We start from the raw sequence: 23,067 nt of genomic DNA on the forward strand, positions 1-23,067 counted from the left end.
GGTTAGTGACTGCTAATTATTTATTCATTCTCCATTTTAGGGTTTTACAAATGGTACTGCTGACCTTACTTGTTTATTCATGCAGTTATTTCAGAGGTGGAAAAAAAAATAAGGAACACAGTTCTGTGAATAAATAGGATCATAGTTTTATCATATTTTTAAAGTCAAAACCATACCTGTCCCCAAAAGAAAACACACACACAAAACAAACAAACAAACAAACAAAAAACCTACCTCTCATCTTTATAAGGATTAAGTAGACAAAAACTATCACACAAGCTCTTCTTATATTTTGTATAGAACTTATACACCACTTATTCAAGTGAGGGTAACAACATATCAGGAGTTTCACACTGATGCAGACCACTTAACGAGGAAAATAAAACAGTCTTCTCCATCGAGGATTATCTTTCTGCTTCCCCAGGGAAAGAGAAATTATGGTGAATCCAACTACAGCGGGTAACGTGTGTTGCTTACTTGTAAGAGTGGTGAAGGCTTCAAATAAAGGATAGCTAGGCACTTAGATAATGAGGAATCACATCAGAGTACCCCCTAAGCAATTCTCCTGGTTCTTTTATTAACTTAGTTCATTCTTCCAGGATAAAACAGTACTTACACTAGGTAACACAACTATCATTTTGTGAACAGTACAGCTCATTTAAGAATTTTATGACAATGAACAAACCAATTCACCCTTTTATACATAACAAGAAGAAATCATGAAGGTATTGTGTTAAGAAAGGTAGAAAATATAATCAGCTTAACATTCATTTTCTAGGTTTTCATGTCAACATATATCAAATGCCATTTGCTTCCAGAATTCACAGCAAAAGGTCACTGTTAATCTTCAGAGATGATGTACACCAGAAGCACTGTTAAAGACAGGCCTTCTTACACAACTCAGTTTTGGTGTTTTATGGCATGAGATTTTGCACTTGTCAGAGAACAAAAAATACAGTTGAGTAAGAATATGAAGAAGTAAATATCCTCTATTGAACAAACTTAGTGTAGATAAAGAAATATGGCAACACTTTTCTCTTCTTCTTTTTAAATAAATGATCTTAAAATCTTATTTGATGATCCACATGATGCTGATTAAACCACTGAATGGAACAGAATTAATTTATTCTGCACCTTAAATTCTATTGAAGAATTTAGTTTTATGTCAAAACACTAGCTATTCCTGTGATGCTTTTTTAAGTTTATGGAAAAAACACAAATAGAGAACATTGAAAAAAAAATATAGTTTGCCACAGAAGACCATGAAAATACCCCCCCCCCAAAAAAAAAAAAAAAGTAATAGCAAAATCATCACAGAGAATATAAATTTATTTTAAAGATTCTTTTCTAATGTCATCTTGTTACAAACTAATTCCTCCTGTGGTAAAAGCCAATACAAAGAAAGGACAGTGTGCAAAGGAACTTGTGACATTTGGCCTCCAATTTATGTTTGCATTAAAACTGGTAATTTTTTAGAAACAAATATAGTTACCTCTTGAAAATAAGTATCTGCCATTGATGAAACTAATACTGTTTTAAAAAGAAACACTTTTTTTTGTCACTATTCCTTCTATTACTAACTATGTATGATCAACACATAGTAAAAAAGCAATAAAACCGTATTTCATAAGAAATTTATAGTATTTTTGTGCACAGATGCTGATTTATGTAAGTGGACTTTACACTGCTAGGCAACGTCATTAATATAGCAGAAAAGAAGGTAAAAAGTAGGTCAGTGATATAGGACAATGGTTCTTCAACTTAACTCCCCTCCCCTGCCTCTGACTTGAAGCATAATGTTCATTCCTCAAATTTTGGAGCTCTGAATAACACTGCAACATGACACAGAAAGCATGAATTATTAGACATTATCCATCCTTGATCTTTACACAAAATTCCCATGACATCTATAGAAATTCCACAGCTGCACAAAATAGAATAACGTCTATGGCAAAAAAAGCTTTCAGGATTTGCTCTTCAATAAATATCACAAGCATAAGAGAGACAGCAAATGTTAACATTTTATTTGTTTTGAACATATAAAGGTTGTAACTCTGAAACAATTCTTTTAGAGCCATCTTGTGGGGAAAATAAGCAATTTAAAAACATACACGTAGTGTAATTACTTTTCTACCAAAAAGATAAATGTTCAGTATGATATCTTCTAGTATTCTTTTAAAAAAATAAATGTCTCACTCACACTGTAAACTTTATATAACATTGTTTAAACTATTGGAACATGAAGGAAGTGCCTTTATGAACAATTCTGTGTTAAAAGTTTGGTTTAAGATAGAAAATATATATATCAATAAGTTACAGATGCATTTTTCTGAATTATGCTTTTAGGCCAGGTTTCATTCAAACTCCACCCAACTGCAGCCTACAAAAATAAGCACAAACCTAGAGAAGCTGAGGTTTGTTTCAAAGCTTGCTTGGCCAAATGAGTAAATCCAATGGAATTACTAAATGTAACCAAAATGGGATAAAAAAAAAATAATAACAAAATAACTCTAAACACAGTAGTAGAATCAGCAGTCAGAGCTGAAAAGTTTTTGTTCTTTAAATTCTTAACATTACCAAATTATTTAACGTTTTGGTAATCTGTTAGTTCTGAATGATTTAAACCAGTTGTTTATAAAGATCTCATTAAATGACAATTTTTTGTATGTATCTACTTAAATGAAGTACAGGTTTGGGCAGTCAGTTTCAGAATAATTGAAAATTATGACACAAGCTTCAGCTATTGAAAGCAATCAAACATCAGCAGCTGCTTGATCTATGCATCTTGTCTATTAAGTAAAGCACTTAAATTGTATCCTAAAGAACAAATGCACACAGGTATTCCAGATAACTTAGTCCTTTTTAATTTAAGTCCTATTAAAATATTTGATTTAGATAGAACATTAAAGCATATCGCATCACATTTATCCAGCATGTATTTATCTTCTATTAATACAAAAGTAAAACAGAATATCACAGAATATTTCTACAAAGTGCACGATCAAGAAGTTTCACATAAATATGCACTTTTTTTAGCTGTTACAATCAGTGTATAGGATAGATTAGCAGGCACCTCTGTTGATTTGTGTTTGCTTATTTGTTTTTAATAAATATTGAAATCTGACAACAAAAGGGTCCTATGGTACCCAAAGCCTCTGACAGCTGTGACTAAACAGAACATACTGGCACCCAGAAATATAACCAGACAATTTTTGCTAAGGCAAGCACAAGGATGTCAATTTTTAATTTTACACTGCTGCCAAACTTAGTGTGAAAGAAGGTTGACATGTGCACTTACAGCTTTCCATAATATTTAAAGATGACAATGACATTTGCTTCCTCCACATCCTCTTTAAACTTTGGAAAGGAGCCCTGACTCAGGGGCACTCGCCTTAATGAGATTTTGGATTTCTTTGAATTTTGGATGTTCTTTATCAGCTACCAGCTGCAGCAAAATAGCTTCACTAGTAGTAACTATAATTCCAGTACGAGCAAGACGCTGAAATAGAGAAGAGCAGAAAGAGACAAATGTGAGATGTTTTGAAGTGTGAATGAGCATACACTTTGTAAAAAAGATGGATGGTGTTTTTTAAAAACAGCTCCTATTAGCAAGGTATTGCCAATTCAATTACAGAACTTCTTAACGGTGCCATTTCTAAAACTACGATGGAAAGTGACTTGTTAGACTTTATTTAGGAAAAAGGCTGCCCTGGGTTACAAATAAGGCTTTATAGTTGGACTAGATTTTTTTCTCCAAGTCAGATTAATTAAAAAGAAGACCCATGCCCTCTTCTATTAACACCCCTTTTCCCCTATATACTGATGAGGATAGCTTTCTTAATTTTCATGCAGATTTGAAAGGCCTTAGGAAAAAAGAATATAGCTAAATTGGAGCAAAAGGTGTTAAGCAAGAAACATAATTGTAACACTTTCTCTTTCAGGGCTTGTTATCTACTAGCATTTTAGTCTTTGGACTACACTGCACAGTCATACTAAAAACCCCAGGAGACAGAGAGAGAAGCTCTTCTACAGAATGTATATATCACACTAGTAGAACAGTGGTTGCTTTTAACTGACTTCTCATTATAGCCTAAGTAACCCCCAGGCTAGCTCTGAAAGAATAGCTGTATAAAAAGCAAAACTGAGAGAGGTCTGCTAGATGTTTTAAGTGTGCTAATAAACAAAGCAATTCTTTGAGTAGTCCAAACCATGTGACATACTGCAGTTTTTACACTTCTTAAGACTGTGGTTGCTGCCTATCTATACAGCAGAATTATCCTTAAGTATGGGCTACTTCTACCCACCCCACTCCTCTACCCCCAAGCTTCACAGCAATTGAACAGATGTTTTGGCAGTAAAACTCTTAATGGATCTGTCTTTCCTTCCATCATCCTCTGCCCAGCTGTATGGTCCACCAAATCTAGTGCATCTACAAGGTTCTGAATTTACCACGGGAAGGAAAGAGGCGGGAAATACGCAAATAAGTACATTTTCAGTCTGGTTTCTACTGTAATTACTAAAGGAAAGAGATGCTCCAGACTTTCTAGGGCACACAAAGGTCACTGCTGTTTAGTTCTTCAATTACACAGCACTTGATAAGGAAAAATTATTAATTTAGGGGACCAATAAAGTGTACATATATTTCTTCAAGGAAAGGAAATGTTTTCTTAGAAGACTGCCCTGCAGACAAAGGAAAGAAACAAGCATGCACTGTGTCTACATCACACGAAGCCATTAGAATAGATGAAGAAGAGTAAAACTCAGCAGGAACAGATTCAGCTGGCTCAATCTAAGATTAAAAGTGACACAAGGCCTCTTCTGCAGATAGGGCAGAGATCAAGAACAGCCACAACCTCAAGAACAGCTGGGCTGGATTATTTTAGTAATGGAAAATTTGAACTTCTTGATTGCAAGGTTTTGCCTGCTCACATTCTTAAGCACACAACAGAAGCAGATAGAAAAACTATTTAGTGGTGTTCAGGCAGACATGAAGCTTTGGCTATCAGTTAATTCCAACTGCATTTCATAATACATCTGTTCAAATATTCATATATTCTTCACCAGCACCATCAAAACATATATGATACGGGAGGGGAAATGTGAAAAAGTAAAGGGATATGTGAGACCAAACAGGATTTATTTGAGGCTGCTGAGGAATTTAGTTGGAATCATGGCAAGATCATTCTTTACCGTCTGTGAAAGGTCACTGTGAACAGAAGAGGGCTCTCTTCAGGGAAAAGGCAAATGTTACCTTCATCTTCACAGAAAGGAAGAAGGATCCAATGAACTTGGATCAATGAACCTTAACTCGGCCAATCAGGTATAGAGCAAGTTCTCATGAAAGACAACATAAGGCTCACCAACTAAAAGACTGTGACCAGGAACTGTCAGCTGTACGTTGAGACTAAGGCAGAATTATCCAGTGCTTTGATATTTTACCAACTTTCTTAAGAAACACATCGCCATGGTTAATCAGGATCATTGACACTCCCACCATGTGACTGTTTTTCCTGGTCTCCCATACCCTGATGTGCCCAGCTCATGCCTTTTTTAGTCCACAGCCCTCACTGTCATTTTTAACAGAGGTTCTATGGCACAGAAAGAAGACAGAGTTGGCAGGGGCAGCCATAGAGAAGGAGGAGGAGTTATCACTATGCAGCTTGATGGCTCACCACAGCAAGAAAAACAAAGCTAGCTATTCATTACCTCAACCTCTGTTGCACTGAACTAATTTCTATGCTTGCAGACACAGTTTAAGTGATAATCAAATGTACAAAGACATACAAAATAAGGCAAATAGGTTACAGTTTGGGTTTTGTTTATTTTGTCTATGGCCACTACTACAACACCACACTGACTTAAGAAGTCCATGATTTCAGTAGATCTCACACTGTGCGTGTCACAATGCAGTACCTCACAGACATCAAGCTTCCACTTCATACAAGTCATGGATTTCATCAACTGCTATAGGCTAGTGATTTGTCTTTAGCCCCTAATTTTCCCATTCATGAAAAAGGAGAAATTAAAACTTCTTCACATCCGTGAAAAAAGTATAAAATGCTACAGTTATTACCAGCTTCAATTTCCAAATAACTATAAGGGCCCAGGGCAAAAATTGCAATGCTTAATGCATATATCAGTTTTTGACTCACAACAACGATGCCTGTAGGCAAGTTAGAGTACAGCATAGAAGTATCATTTGCATGAACTTGCTACCACATACTTGTACCCGCTTTGAAATTTTTGTGTTACATTTATCTCCACTTTCTCAACATAAATGTTAAGGTACTAAATGTTAACATAAATGTCTGACTAAGCTCTTTAAAAAAAAAAAGAAAAAAAAAAAAGAAAAACAAAGTCTACTATAATCACAGAGTCTTGAGATTAAGCTTTAATTTGCACTGATGAGGAAGACCAGAGGGAGGGACAGACAAGAATGACTTTTCGACTTGCTGTATCACATTTCATTTCAGGGAATTTCAACATCAGAATAAATACTGTTTGGAAAAACGAAAACAAAAGCTCTGTAGTACTTTTACTCTGCTGTAGACATATCACTCCTTAACAAAATATCAGAAAATGCTAATGGTTAGTAAGGGTAACTTAGCCTGCACAAACCAATTACTTTTTTAATCCTAATGTCCTGAACTGCGTTCTACATATTAAATCATGACTTAGGGAGGAAAAATAAAAAGCTATTCCTTCTGTACTGTGGAAGCTATTTTGAGAATCACAGCATTCTCCTCTCCTTAAGTCTGCATTTGTCCACTGGTTACTGTACTTGTTAGCAAATGCAGAAATTAGCATACAGACCCAAGGGGTAGAAAACCTTAATTAGGAAACATTACCTCAAGAGCAAACATTCTGTCCATCATACTTCTTGATGAGGTGGCATCAGCTACAATATGAACTTCCAGACCTCTGCCAATTAATTCCAGTGCTGTTTGCTGGATGCAGACATGAGTCTACAGGGGAGAAAATGAAGGCCCCCAAAAAAATGTAATAAATCATTACTGCAAAACATGAGTAGCACAATGCAAAGTTAAAGTACATAATTAATCAGGGTTCAAACGTGTACTTTTCTAAGCATTACAATAATAGGGAACTCAATGTGGATTTTAAAATGCCAACTACGTTTGAGACAAGAGACTGTAGCTTAAAAATATCTAATTTCAAATTTTATGAGAAAGTATCAAAGAAAAAGAGCATGCGAATAATTCAATCTGTAGAAGATATCTGAACTTTAAGTTCTAAGAAATATAAACTGACCTTTTTTAATTATAGAAAGCAACGATAATTTGTTGGCCAACAGATAATATCAATAAAACTGCAAGAACGGCAAGGCACATACTTCTACTCCAAACAGGACAACACTGCGGACTCCAGGAATCTCTGCTAATGCTGCTTCAACTTCTGGCAATACCATTGAAAATTTTGTTTTAGGAAGCACAAGTTTTGCTCCTGTTAAATCAATTTCTTGTACAGTGCTGCCAAGACCTTTGGGATACTGTTCAGTTACAATGACTGGAATTCCTAAGAGCCGTGCACCTTGGAGCTGCAAGAGGAATGCGGAGGAAAGTGTACAAAAATAAATTATTAGAGAATGGTAATAGCAAAGATACTGTTATTATCTGAAACTGAATAATCAGTAAGCTAGCTATATATAATAATTTACGTTTGTTATCAAAATGTACTACAAGGAAAAAGCAATGAATGAACATACCAGACGTTGACCTACACTGATGATATCGCCAAAGTATTTGATGGCAGGCCGGAATCTCTCCTGCATATCACAACAAAAAAACACAGTGCTTGAGGGTGTCAGGTTGCCCAAAGTAGTCATCTGAAAAACAAAATCGTATTTTTAATGTCAGTGAGGACCTTTCCCAAAGAGCAGTGGAACAAGGAAGAGTCTGGAAAACTTCCAGCATGGCACCTGCAAGAGTACAGGGCATTTGAGCATCAAGGGACCTTGGAACACTGTGGGGACTTGGAACACCAAAGGGCCTGGAAGCACCTTGAGGCCTTCCCTATTTCTCATGTAATGCTTCTTTGCTGTAGCCGGAGCATTATGGCCTTGCAAAATCCCATTGCTATGAGCAGGGAGCCATGGGATCTGGCCCTGTGCTCCTGTCAGCCTCCCTGTGTTGATTTGATCACTGTTGAGACCAGCTGACTGGCCTTGCTGAACCTCGTTCCCCTCATTCAAGTATTATGGCATTTAGTCTTCTGCTCATACAGGGCATCTTTCCCAGCGCACAGTCCCATGCTGCCTGAGCCTCCAGTCCTGCAGGGGACTTTCCCATCTCTCAAGCCCCAGGATTCCTGGCACTATGGCTTCACAGGGCTTCCTTTGTCTGTCTTAGGTACCACGGCACTTAGCCCTCTATCCTTAAAATACAAACCCCATGGGCCTTTGTCCCTGGTCTTTGAGGGCTTCCTTTGCTTCACTTGAGGACCATGGGGACTGGCCCTACAGAACTCTTTCCCCTGCTAAGGGCTATGGGGCCTGTCCCTCAGCAGCAGGTGCAAGGCTCTGCAACCTAGTCTGAAAACCATGGCAACCCAGAAAGGTTTTGGATGCTCCATCTCTGCATGGTATTCAAAGCCAGGCTGGACAGGGCCCTGGCAAACATGATCTAGTGGGTGGGGGGTTGATCTATGGCAGGGGGGTTGAAACTAGATGATCTTTAGCAAGGCTTTTGATACTGTCTCCTATGACATCCTGGTAGCAAAGCTGAGAAAGTGTGGGATAGAGGAGTGGACAGTAAGGTGGGTTGAGAACTGGCTGACTGGCTGAGCCCAGAGGCTAGGGATTGGCAGCGCAGAGTCCGGCTGGAGACCTGTGACTAGTGGTGTTCCCCAGGGGTTGGTGCTGGGTCCAGTCTTGTTCAACATCTTCATTGACGACCTTCATGAGGGAACAGTGTCTGCCCTCAGCAAGTACGCTGATGACACAAAGCTGGGAGGAATGGCCGACAAGCCAGAAGGCTGTGCTGCCATTCAGCGAGACCTGGACAGGCTGGAGAGATGGGTGGGAAGTAACCAAATGAGGTTTAACATGAGCAAGTGTAGAATCCTGCACCTGGGAAGGAACAACCGCACGTATCAGTACAGACTGGGGCATGACCTGCTGGAGAGGAGCTCTGTGGAGAAGGATCTGGGGGTCCTCGTGGATGACAGGTTGACCATGAGCCAGCAGCGTGCCCTGGTGGCCAAGAAGGCCAATGGGATCCTGGTGTGCATAAAAAGAATCATGACCAGCAGGTCAAGGGAGATGATCCTCCCCTTCTACTCTGCCCTGGTCAGGCCTCATCTGGGGTACTGTGTCCTGTTCTGGGTTCCCCAGTACAAGAAAGACAGGGATTTTCTGGAAACAGTCCAGTGGAGGGCAACGAAGATGATACAGGACCTGGAGCATCTTCCCTATGAGGAAAGACTGAGAGACATGGGTCTGTTCAGCCTTGAGAAAACTGGGAGGGGATCTTATCAATGTTTACAAATACCTTAAGTGTGGGAGACAGTGGGATTTGGCCAAACTCTTTTCAGTTGTTTATGGGGATAGGACAAGGGGCAATGGTCAAAAAATTGAGCACAGAAAGTTCTGCACCAACATGCGAAAGAACTTCTTCATGGTGAGGGTGCCAGAGCACTGGAACAGGCTGCCCAGGGAGGTTGTGGAGTCTCTTTCTCTGGAGATATTCAAGGTCCATCTGGATGTCTACCAGGGCAGCCTGCTCTAGGGGACCTGCTTTGGCAGGGGGGTTGGACTTGATGATCTCTTGAGGTGCTTTCCATTCCCTACAACTCTGTGATTCTGAGTTCTTTAAGGTCCGTTACAACCCAAGCCATTCTACAATTCTATGGTTCTATGAACCCAGATAACTGGCCAACAGAGCTGGAGGGTGAGGAGAGCATGTGGGACTGTCGTGCTGCCTCAAAGGCAGGTGCGAGGTATTATTGAACAAATACCCTTGCTGAATGGACTTGGAGATGTCTGCTGTGGCCAGGGTGAGCTGATGGTGCTCTGGAAAGACCTGGCCAAGGTTGCAGTGACTGGTGCATGACACCGACGTCGAGAAGACAAACAGTTTGTGGGACAGAGTGGTAAGTGACATTGTGCTAGGCACAGACGCATGTGTGGGGCCAGAGCTCTGCCAGAGCGAGCGCTGAGGGGCAGGACGGCCCATTGTGATGGCTACGAGCGATGCCCTGTGAGAGCCGTGAGCGACGCATTGTGACTGCGTGGCCCTCGCTGCTCATATGCGGGCGCAGAGTCCCACCCCACCGGCTAGTGCCCGCACTCCGGCTGCGCGGTTCCGTGAGGTCTGGAGTGAGGAGCAAGGTTGGCCTTGGTGCTGGTGTCGTGCCCTGGGAGTTGCTGCAGTAGCTCTCAGTGCCCTTCCCAGAGCCATCAGAGATCCTTCTGCGGCCCTGCCTCGTTTGGACCATCGGGAAACCCAGGAGGAGTGCTTGCAGCAGCAGAGGTGAGTGCTATGGAAACATCTCTCCCTGGACAGCTGGAAGGGTTTCCTCTTTGAGGGACCTGCACAATTCTTCCAGCCGCCCCCCGCTCAGCCCATGACCATGGCCTCTTCTCTGCCTTTTGCAGTGTGACTCCTGCTGCTGCAGCGCCGGTGAGAGGGAGCGGCTCGTCGTCATCAGTTCTCCCCGGCTCACCTCAGCACGTGGAGAGCATGGCCACGGAGCTGGACACCCGCTGTCCCATCTGTCTAGACAGCTGGGTCAATGCCAGCTATGTGGTGCCATGCCTCCACCGTTTCTGCTTTGTCTGCATCCAGCGGTGGGCTGAGAGCAAGCCCGAGTGCCCCCTCTGCAAGAGGAGGATGCGCTCCATTCTACATTCAATGAAGGCAGACAACAGCTTTGAGGAGCTTGTCCTTGCACCACCTGCAGGGACATCAGCCAGCGCCCAGCAGCCAGGGACAGCACCTGGACACCATGTCTTCCGACCACAGGCAGCTGGACCAGTGCAAAGGGATCCTGTGGGCAACCTCCAACCCCATATCTGGGCATCCCTCTTCCGACGGCATCCAGCTATGCTCCAGCCCCTGCTGCCGTGGCTGCGCGAGGAGCTGAGGCAGCTCTTTCGGAATGACAGAAGGGCAGCCTCTGCAGCGCAACACCATGTCATCTCTAGGCTGCGCTTCTTCGGCCTGAATGAGGCAGCTCTGACAGTGCTGCTACGGACGACCCTGGGAAGACACACGGCTGGCTTCGTGCAGCGACTCATTGCCACTGCTGTGCAGCGCTGCAGCGAGGAGGCCCAAAACCTGCTGGGTCGGGGGGCCTCCCGTGCTGCCGGAAGACAAGAGGGCAGCCCTGCAGCAGTCCCCAGCCACGCTGACACCTCAGTGGGGACACCGGCTCCTGGAGCAGAGCACTCCGAGGGAACCAGCACAGAAGAGCTCCCTGGAACCTCAACTGCTGCCCTCCAGGAGGGGCCCAGCCACCCCCCATCCATCCCAGTTCCCAACCCTGGTGATCAGGAAGTGCCCCAGCAGGAACCACAGGAGGCTGAGGCTGGTCCCTCCACTGCCGGCCAGGGCAGGAACCAGCCACGCAGGGGACCCTGGCGAGCTGCGAAGAGGAGGGCCCCCACTTCCCAGGACTCTGCCCCACCTGCAAAGAGGCCACCCCGCCGACGACACTAGGACAGAGCCCCAGGAGCTGGCCTAGCTGGGGCTGGGCCAGCAACTGGGGCACATGCCGGCATTCGGGTGGGACCAGAAGGCTCACAGCAGTCTGAAGCTATTGGACAAAAGAAATAAAACTATGAAAGCTATCGAAAAAGTCTCTGTATTGCTAACAACACGGCTGGCACTGCTGTCCCCACCCCTGCTGCCATCTGCCCCTCTTCCTACTGCTGTGCCCACCGCTTCCTCCCAGGGCTGTGGGGCCCGAAGGCCGATGGGGTCGGTCTGCTGGGATTGGGGCGCGGCGATGCCGCCCCTTCCCAGCAGGGCTGGGGTGTTCGTCTCAGCGCTTCCTTCCCCAGGTGCCCGGCCCCACTGCTGTGCTCCCCCTGACAGCACGTGCTGCCCAGCTGCAGGCCTGCAGCTCCGCAGAGCTGCTCCCAGGGAGAGGCTTCCAGCCTGGGGTGCCCGGGGCCAGCGCGTGCCCATCTCCATCGCCCCAGGCCTGGCCTCCAGCTCACCGCCCCCTCTGCCCCCGCGGCTCGAGGCTCTGCCCTCCCGCCAGCCTGCCCTGCTGCCTGTGGCCTGGCGATGATGCTGTCGAGATAGCTCCTCCTGCACAGTGCGCCTTGGTGCTGCTGCTCTCTGTAGCAAGCTGGGCTTGTGCCCTGCCAAGACAGGAACCCCAAGCAGTTCAACAAGGGGAAGGGCAAAGCCAGGCTCATGCTGGGGGCTGCCCAGCTCAAAAACAGCTTTGCCAAGGACTTGGGAGTCCTGGTGTACACCAAATTATATGTAAGTCAGTAATAAGCCCTTGTGACAAAGGTGTCCAATTGTACCCTGGGCAGCATTAGGAATGTTGCCAGGAGGATGACAGAAAAGATCCCTCCTCTGTCCTCAGCACTGCTGGCTACACCTCACCAGTGTGTCCAGTTTGGGGCTCCCCTGTCAAGAGGCATGCAGGCACACTGAATAGAGTCTAGTGCATGGCCACAAAGAAGAAGGAACTGAAGAGTCTCTCTTCTGAGAAAAGGCTAAGACAGCTGTGACTGCTCAGCCTAGAGAAGATGAAACTTTTATGAAGACCTTGTCAATGTCTATAAACACCTGAAGGGGGTACAAAGTGAATGGAACCAGGCTCTCTTCAGCGGTGCTCAGTAACAGGTCAAGAAACAATGGGCACAAACGGAAACACGTGAGGTTCCCTCTGAACATCAACAAACTTTTTTACTGTGATGTTGCCCTGACAGGTGGTGCTGTCTCCCTCCTTGGAGATATTCAAAAGCTGTCTAGACATGGTCCTGGTTGCAGAGGACTGTGGCCCTGAGTGACAAGAAGGATTGGACCAGACTACCTCCAGAGGTCCCTGCCCCTTTCAGCCATTCTGTGATTCTGTGATGCAGGTGACATCTTGCGAGGCTGTCCCTTTCCCCCACCCTCCCAGACAAACATGATCTCCATCCATGACTGCCCCAAGGCAGAGCACTGGGGAACGGGGCAGGCAGGCTGGTGCTAAGAAAAGAACGGTCAGCTTGGCTGCAGGTCTCCAAGAGCCTCAAGAGTTCAGTTTCTATCAAGTGAAAGTCTCTCCAGGTGCATTCCCATAGGAAGACCAGGTCCTCCTCCACGTCTTTTGGATGCTGCTTGCTACTGGCATTCGCAAAACTGGAGGCACAAGGGGCACCCAGCACACAAAGACAGGCTGAGGGAACTGTCTCTCTGCATCTGGGGGAGGAAGCAGCTCATGGCTCCTGGTAGCTGCTGTTGCCCAGTAAATGAGCTAGAGGAGGGAGGGAGGGAGGCATGTCCTGTTGTCTGCACTCTCCCAGAAAGAAACCTTCCTTAATGACCTCTGCTGGGCAGAAAAGCTGTCCAAAAAAAAAAAAAAAAAAAAAAAAAAAAAAAAAAAAAAAAAAAAGGAAGAGAGAAGAGAGCTAAAGTCCTGAAGGTCTCCTCGTGTTTGCTTGTGCTAAAAATCCATGGTGCCCTGAGCAGGTGATGCACAACAGGGCCTGGCCAACTGCAGATGTAGGGCTTCCTTCCCTTCATTTGAGGTCCATAGGTTTTGGCCTAATGGACTTGTAAAGGGCATCTTTATGCTGCTTTTAGTGTCAGTGAGACTGGCCACTTGCGCTTGTGGGTACTCTTTTCCCTCCCTGAGTCAATTGCCATGCATGCTCATGGGCAATAACACACAGGGTCTGTAAGTCCTGCTCAAAGCAAAGGGGAGTCCTTGCACTCTGCTCTCAGAGGACCTCCTTCTTCTCCTTGCCAGATCAGCAGCCATGGGATGGGGCCTAGCCTTCTGCTCTTGCACAGCCTCTCTACTTTGATTTGAGCATCCTTTGTCTTGGCCCTGCACTTTTCAAGGGTAAGACTTATGATACTTCAAGTTTTCAAGTTAGATTCGTGGTACTTTGAGCCAAAATATAAAGGTTTCATAAGTCTGATTTTTTTATGTTTCTGAAACAAAATGAATGGCAGTGATACTGAGCAGTACAGTATAGCCACAAATAGGGAATCAAGATTTTATTAGGTGGGACACCTAAGTCACTTTAGATGTACACGGAAACTTCTGAGCTCTGAAATGGGACAAAGGAGCACACTGCTTATAGCCCTGTTAAAAAATATATATCAACAAAATTACATTCTTAAAATTTATATTTGTATCTCCATCTCTTAAAACTAGCACAAAATCGGAATGAATTAAAGATTAAAAAGACCTTCACTTTATACTTAATTATAAAGATTTTAAAATACCTTCACTGTATTTATAAATAGTGCACATACACACAGCTTCATTGTGTAGTCAGTTTCTTTTGTCTATGAGATCTTGTAGCACAACGCTGATGAAGTCCAAAGGCTAAAACAAAAGCAGAGAAGCTTGTCCGCATTACTACCAGAAACTGAACTGAATGCATATTAATGATGAAAATAATCTCCCAGAGTTTCCCTTGAGGATGCCAGAGTGTAGTGAAAGGGGGCTAAGAAAAAAAAAAAAAAAAGACAAAAAATCAAAGATAGCATTTTCACACAGTTTGAAAGAGTGCTTTTTATTTGTATGAAATTGCTTGCATTACCTGCAGAAGCAAAAGATAAGGCTCCAGCTATAGACTACAGGAAAAAAAAGGAACTACATACTATTCTTAGTTATAAGGCAACTAAAGAGAAATTACTTCCATTCTAATGCTTTTCAGCAGACTGATAAATCAAATTGAATAAACTCCTCCTGGCAAGCACCCATTAATTTTCTACACTTCATTTTCTGCAAATAGAGGTTGAGGTATTTTAAACTAAACTAAAATTAAAAATGTCAGTAAAATATTTCATTTTGGAAGAACAGGGAATCAGGAAAACTTACATATTAGTCCCAAATTTTTCACTGATTTATCTCATGTCTCTTAAGTAAGTCACTTTTAATCTCAATTCCAAGGCTACAAAAGAAAAAAAGTATAGCAGTAGCTATGCTCACATATATGAAATGGCTTGTTCAAGTTACTGTGAAAAGTACATGTGTGTTGTACTGTAAACAGCAAATTCCCACACCTATCAGATTCAGTATGCCACTACTCTCAAAATGTCAAATGTCTGTAACTGTCATTCCTCTAATTCTTATCCATGAAATGGCAACACTATAACCACAAGCAGTTATGAACACAAATTCAGTAATAACTGCAGAGCAGATGCTCTAACACCAGACCCACAGATGCCATGGGAAGATGAAAACGCATCACAAAAGACATCAGGGAAATCTTTTTTCACCAGGAGGGCACAGCAGCACATAAACAGGTTACTGCAGGTGGTAGGATCGTGGATGTTTTCATCAGTCAGTAAGGCAAAATAATAGCCGCTTTGGTCAAGTGCTGGCTTTGCACATGAGTTAGGGAAAACAGCCTCCAGAAATCTCCAAAATTCTTCTGCAATTGTACACCATGTAGTAAACGAGGCCTGGGACCAAGAATGTTTGAAAATATAAGTAAATATTGAGCATCTGTCTCGTTCTTGAACACTGTCCCTCTACGTACTTGCACAATACAGAAGTCACTTGCCAGCAAGTAGTAAAGTACAACTGAACACAGTGAGCGCCTCTTGTAACCCATTCTAACTCTGGCCCTTACCAGCATCACACTATTCAGCCATGACATTTAGCTTCCCTACTGCTCAGCAGAGCAACTGGAATTGAAAATGCTCAGCAGTGTGTCTCCTACTCCAAAAATCTGTCATTTTGTCTCAGCATTTATATGACAAGCAAAGATCATTATTTTCTCCTATAAATCTATTCAACACTTTAAAAATTTTAGGATCACTTTCAACTAGGCAAATCATCATGGGATTTTAATTGATCTACATGGAGTTAATCTGCTGCCTTATGGAACACCTTCCTACGCCAGGGCAACAGATGGCACTAGCTTCCTCAGCAGAGGAACAAAAATGAGTATAAAAGAAAAAGACAAGTCAGAAAGAAGTTTAAGAGTCTATCCTTACAGAAGGATCAACTGCACCAAGATTTTCTCTGCAAAGACCTACCTGGTCTGACATGTGTAAACAAACAAACAAAAAAACAGTGATACACAATTTATATAACTCCTACACAATCCATTCCAAAGCTGTATCTTTACCTTTCATCTCTTTCCTCACCCACAGCACTTGTTGCAACCCAAGAGCATTATTTCCAGTTCTGTCCATGGTGGATTTGAAAAAATAACAGCATTACCTTCCTCTTCCACATGTACAGTTATATATAAACATCTATTACCACATCTCAAGACTCAGATCAGGTCTCAGTTTATTTTTTATTTTTATTTTTTTTTTTTGCCCATACTCTAAAATGTATCTAATGTTTTCGGTCTTTCCTCCTACTACTGTAATAATTTTCATTGCTCTCCTTGAGGGCCTTTTCCAGCTACAGTCTACAGTAAGGCCACCAACTACTGTAGCAGTAGTACTTCTCAGCCCACACGACTTTTCAATACCAGTAAAGCCTCTGATAAAATGGATCAATTCACAGGCCTTGTAGACTCCATTCAGCTTATATTTTCCATTATTCTATTTGCCTCTTTTGTGTGTGTGTGTGTGAGTGATCCATGATACTTTGACTCCTGAGGTCCATTTTAACCTCTAAATCATTACCTGAATCCTCCCTCATCTTTTATTTGCATAGTTGATTATTTCTACTTTACTTGCTTCTTTCCTGTTTGAACTGCATTGTATTTCACCTTGTTTCTGCAACTTTTCAGAAAAATGCAGATTTCCGTTCTATTTCTTTCAGATGTTTGCATTTCCTCACAGCTTAGACCCTATTGCAAAAACAGTATTCATCCAGAGTTACAGTAGTGACTTGCATGACTATTTCCAAGCAGCAGACTCAGAACAGATTTTATTCTGTTCCATTTGACATTAAAGCACTAAAGATAACTGACTGCCTTTCCAGCCAGAGTGTCCTTGTCCCAGACTTCCACTAAATCCCATGTGTTTATGACAAGCATTACATGTAGCAGAAGCAAAAGCCTTTTGCTTTTCTTTATTATCACGTTGGTTTAATATGATTTAATTTCTGTACTTCAGTTTAATATCAGGAACATTAAAACAAAGTTGTGTTGACAGAATATATTTGCTATATAACAACTCTTACAAAATCTAACACAATTCTTAAATTCATTCTCCTATTTATTTTCTACTGATTTCTATTTTCTATTAACTTGCAATCTGCAACAAACTATGCAACATGTGGCAGGACAAGAAATAGGAAGAAGTTGATGGTGAGATCAAAACCCATACTTGCTTGTTTTCCTCAGAAGAGGACATTTGAAAAAAACAAAGAGCATCAAGAAGTAGAAAGGCAGGTTGGACAAACCAAAAATGGTACTCCACTGCAGCCACACATTCTCTGTCAAAATCCAGCCCAAGCAGAAATCTGCTCAGTTACAATACCATTAAACAGCATTTTTATTTATTTTATTTTTATCAGCTGAAGTTCCCCTAAACTGTATGCAAACTTTTGCATTTGTTTTGTTTCAGTCCTCCTAGTTAAATTATCAGGGCTTTCTTCCTTCCAGCTGGAAGTTACCACAGCAAAACAAGAATAGGTATGTCAGATGGCAACGTAACCTGATGCAGTTCTTTTACCCAGCTAGAGAAGTCATCTCTAGGACCTTATCCAGACCAGGATTTAAAGGTATGTTACCAGGAGTTACACACAGCTTTAAATCCTACTCTAGAAAAGGCCCAGGTGAGAAAGGACAGGTGTTTTTTTCACATCTATTTCATCTCTGCTGATCATTATTAATCATACAAAGTGTGACTGTGATGAAGGACTGTAATTACAGAATCAAATTGACAAAAGTATTCATGTATACTAGCCCTTTATCTGTACTTTCCCTATCAAACTTCAGGGAACCATTACACAAAAAATGCAATTTTCCCCCAGTATTTGTAGTGGATGAGAACTGAAGCAGAGAGTGTCCCATGTGACATCACTTACAGATGTCTTGCCAAGGTTATGCGCTAGTAGGGCAGAAGAGAGGACCTTGCAGATATGGTATTTCAAAAACTGCATAGAAAGACAATGAAAAGGAGTATCATATTTTCTGATCCTTTGTTTTTAAAAGGAAATCTGTAAGATTGTTGTTTATCTTTCAAAGAGAAAACAAACTGAAGAAATTCATCTGCATATAGTCCAATGGAAAAATTAGTTGTAAGTATCTCAGTTTATGATTATATTTATTTCCTGTTAAGCTGAAGTGCATTCTTTTACATGCAATTCAATACTTAAAAGTAAAGATTTATCAAGATAAGCATATCATGTTCATATAATTAAGACAATATGAAATTCTTGATAACAACCTGAAGTGATCAAAATGCCTGCTGTGGATTAATGATACACAAACAAAAAAGTGTCTCAATTAGAAGAAACCTTTCATTTTTTTTAGCTCCTTGTTTCCAAATGTTCCTTTCTTCCATCTTGAAATACTGTTTCTTAATTGCAGTAGTAACAGAATTTAAAACTGCACCATTAAAAGTTTAAAGTAAAAATAATTCCTCTCACCTAACTCACATATTGTAATCTGTAGTTTGGCCAGGATTTTCCTGGTCTTCAGAAATACTCAGGCTCCTGCGTTAGGATTCCTTCTATTTCCAAAGCATCCGAATGCTAGACAGATGTACTCAATACATATAAATACATTTGTGTATAAATTGTTTTATTTTTATTTAGTTTGCGTCTCAACAACAATTAAGCATCATTCTCCAAGCTTTTCCACACAAGAAAAGATATGCATGAGATGTCAACATGTCTTTCGAAAAGAGCTTAAAGCAGAGGCCTTTTACCCTCTTATTTCAATAATAATCTTACCCTCTTACCTACAGAATCTTAAGGTTACAAGTTTATAGATGTAGAACAAGTATTACCAATGAGAAGTCACCTTGAAGTTATGACAGCAACAGTGAACTCCTCTATTACATAGCCAGAATAAGCATAGCTGTTTTCTCTTCTGATATTTCCAGTGTTTTTCCTTACTGCTCCTCTTCTCTCTCCAAAGGTTACATTTACAGCAAAAACAATAGTTCTAGCAGTACTATTCAGATGTATTTACAGTTAGAAAAGGTTAATGCAGTCCTGCACCTTTCCCCAAAGACTATAACTATTATTCTGCTAAATGTTTTAAAACATGTAAATTCCATGAAAAGTAACCATTTCCCTTCTGTTAGTCCCTCAAGGTGTAAGCGAATACCCTCCTCACAGAGGTCAGAGAAGTTCCTTTTTGTTGCAAGTCTATGGCTGAGAAGTTTCAAGACCAGTAGCCAAGCTGAACAGCTGGCTCTATTATAACCTCTCCACAACACTAGATGGAAATTAGAAGTTCAAGTGAGAGTTTTGTAGCAGTACAGCTAAAGAGAACAAATGTAGCTACAAGAGCACAGTAAAAAGGCACAAATATGACTGGAGAAGAAACATACAGTAAAAACATCCCTGTACAGATCAAGTCTTATACTGAACTGTGCGGAGTGGCTTTCAGAGGGGAGCATATGGTGATTCCTCAGCGAGATTACTACCTTCCTCAACTGCAGAGACAGGAAATTGAAATAGTCCAGTCAAATATCACTCAGTGCTGGTATTTCTTGAGATACTGCAACGAAACACATCTTTTCACAACAGGTCTGCATAGAAGAGGAATCATTACAAATGAGGACACAACTACACCAGGGGTTAAAAAAAGATTATAAAATATATGTGTGCATTTAGTTAAAAAACACCCCTACAAAAATACTGAAATTAATATCTAGAATTATGGATTCTAGTATCTATGAGTCTCAATTTTAAAGCAAATGTCTTTCTGAAAAAGCAAGTCAACTCATATCATTGAGTAAAGGGTATCTCCTTTGAAAGACATGTTCAAAATGGTATTTTTATTGACTATGCTAATTGTAGAGTTGCCAAATCTGTGTTACATATAGCTGCCGAAAAACACCATAAAAATGAAGGCAAGCAATACTGGCACTGTATGAATCAACACAGGGAAAGAAAGTATAATCTTCCCATCTCTAAATCTCGTGCATCCTGCAGAATCTAAGGTCTTAAAAAGCACAGCTGTGTCTGCATCAGACCAAGTGTTCCCAAAACAAGTGATCTGTGAGCACCTGCCGGTGGCTTAAGGAGAGCTGACTGACATCACTGATGTCTCCGTCTCATTCTCAGCTGCTGAAACACATCACAGAGGTAACTAAAATAATATTAAAGTACTATCCTTTTCATATCAACAGTTGGTATTGTCAGAGTTGTAACAGTACCAGTGAAAGCAGCTAATCAGTTAGACATTGTATTTACACTGTGGCTCATCCTGAATCCTTGCAGTCAAGTTAAAGCTGCGTTGTTGTATGCACTCCGGGAATGATGTATTCTTCCATGTCCCAATACTGACCTTTTACACCATGGTGTGTATACTGCTACAAATGCTTGTGTTGCATTTATAGTTTCAGTACAGACAGCCATCTGCGAAAGGGTCTCTGCAGAGACCTGCACACAGAAGAAACAAAATTCTGACCTGCATTGCTGCTGTCATAGCCTCAGATTACGCAAGGTGTTTTTGAAATCCTTACTTGACTTAACATCACTCGTACCGACTCTTTGCAAGTTGGGGAGACTGTCCTTTGCAGTTTCTATTGCTGGACTCCCATCCATTCCGCCTCCAACACAGAAAGAAGGAAGGCTTTAAGCTAAATATGATGAGTGACAAATGGTAAAATGAATAATGAATGATCAAATAAGTTTTTCAATGAGTTAAGTCCTTATTTTTATTTCCATACAGAGGGGTTAAGGAAAGGAAAAGGACTTCAAAGGCATCCTTGATATACAGGCTAAGCCAACAGGCCACCTTGAGAGTTTACGAGTTCAAGACACTATGATTAAGCAGAGTTTACAAACACTGTGAATTAGACTGTTTCTGGAAACAGAGCAAAGACTACCAATGCTTCAGTGTTTGTGACATTGTTTTTTCAACTTACTTGTAATTTTGGCTCACCAAACTAATACTTCTTAGTTACAAATTAAGAAGAATGCTCTAAATAAAAACCATTTTAAAAAGGTTGAATTCTTTAACATTGGAAAAAGAAAAAAAAAGCAATTTTGCTTCGAGTGCAACTACTACAGCATGACTGGCACGAATCTCCAGTATGCATAAAGACATCTTAGTATGAAACACACGTACTGTATCTGTCTGGCAGTCTGGTCTCCTGGTTTATGGCCACAAAACTAGTGAGTTATGAAACTGTAAATTGTAAAGAGCTCTTTAGGCAAGAATGGATACAGAAATCCTAGAGCTGCGAAACCAAGCTCTGGAAAGAGCAACCTTTGAGTTTCCACCTAATAACATTATCGCTACCCAAAGCCGGCTAACTCCAGCTGCCTCTTTTAAAGAAGAAGCGTTTATTATCCCAGCCACCGCTCCGCTTCCCTCCCGACGGGAGAAACAAGTTCTCACTCGCCGCACACACGTGGCTGGAGCTCAGACGCCTCCCCAGCCGAGTGAAATTAAAGTTTCCACGCGGAAACGCCGCGGGGACGGGCCGCTCCCTCGGGGCTGTCCCCGGCCCCGGGCGCCGAACAGCCGCCGCACCGAGGGCTGGGGCACCCGGACGGCTCTGCCGGGCTGTGCCGTGCCGGGCTGTGCCGTGCCGTGCCCCCGGCAGCGCTCCCGCAGCTCCCCGCCGCTCCTCCGCGTCCCCTCCGGCGCCGTCGCGGCCGCCCCCCCGGTCCCGGTCCCGGTCCCGGTCCCGGTCCCGGTCCCGGTCCCGGTCCCGGTCCCGGTCCCGGTCCCGGTCCGCCCCACACCTGTGGCGGGTCTCACCTGGATCTGCAGCGGCACCAGGCGCACCTTGCAGCGCTCGCTGACCAGGAAGCCCTTGGGCAGGTCTATGTACTGGCTCCACTCCTCGGCGAAGAGCTGCACCACGAACTTGCGGTGCATGTCGATCTGGTCCCCGTAGAGGCTGAGGAACTTCTGGATCAGCAGCTCGTAGCCGGCGCCGTGCGGCACGGTGGAGGGCCGCGCGAAGACGGAGAAGCAGAAGAGGACGGGCACGGAGCCGCCGCCCGCCGCCGGGCAGCCCCCGCCCGGAGGAGCGGCTGCCTCCGCCGCCGCCATCTTCAGGGGCAGCCGAGCCAGCTCGCTGCGGCCCGCTCCTCCTCCTCCTGCTGCTGCTGCTGCCGCCTCCTCCCCTTGGCCAGGCGGGCGGCGCCGGCGGCCCCCAATCCCGGCTGCGGCTCCTCCTCCCCGCCATGGGGCCCGGCCCGGCCCCGCCGGCCCTCGGGGCAGGGCACACCGCCGGGGCGCCGGGGCAAGGCGGGAAGGGGCGGTGGGGCGGCTCTGTGGGGCCGCCCTTCGCCTCCGCCTCGCAGCGGGCAAGGACCTGTTGCTGCGGGCCGGGGACGGGTCGGCTCCCTCGGGCTGCCCTCGCCCACCCGTGGCAAGCGGTGGCTGGGTGCGGCGCGGCGTGGTGCTGGCAGGCAGGTGGCTGCGGAGCGTCCCGCCTGCTCCATGCTGGGCTCCTCAGATCCACGGAGGTGTGAGGAGGATGCGGTGCAGCCGCACGTTTTTGTCATTTGCAGCTTCTCTACAATAAAGTCCCAGATTAATTAACCTTCTCTCCGTTCTCGTTCTCATCAGGAACTGATCAGCCACTAGAAATGTTGCCCAAATCTTTCCTGTAACTGCCAGGTCTTCTGTTCCTCCTCATTGTGCTTGGGGAACAGGCTCCAAGCAGCTTGTGGAAAGAAAATGCCCTCAGTTAATACCACACGAATGTTCTTATGCATTGCCCAGTGTAGTTGCACCACCATCAAGGTTAATGCCAGTCTGCCTGGCAATATGAAGCTTGAAGTTTTTTTGTTTGTTTGTTTGTTTGTTTGTTACAA

The 23,067-nt window shown here is 43.3% G+C and overlaps 1 protein-coding gene across 1 annotated transcript; it reads right to left on the reverse strand.

Annotated features, from left to right (window-relative positions):
• Positions 1–1,998: 1,998 nt before the first annotated feature.
• On the reverse strand, positions 1,999–22,433 carry ISOC1 (isochorismatase domain containing 1; the record flags this gene model as incomplete). Its single annotated transcript, XM_082782769.1, is given in 6 exon segments — positions 1,999–3,499; positions 6,849–6,965; positions 7,352–7,555; positions 7,724–7,843; positions 22,001–22,331; positions 22,333–22,433. Coding segments are annotated over 6 exon segments (1,020 nt in total). The 3' UTR covers positions 1,999–3,352.
• Positions 22,434–23,067: the final 634 nt, after the last annotated feature.

This window comes from Aythya marila, assembly GCF_965140915.1.
Source record: "Aythya marila genome assembly, chromosome: Z".
Lineage (NCBI taxonomy): Eukaryota > Metazoa > Chordata > Aves > Anseriformes > Anatidae > Aythya > Aythya marila.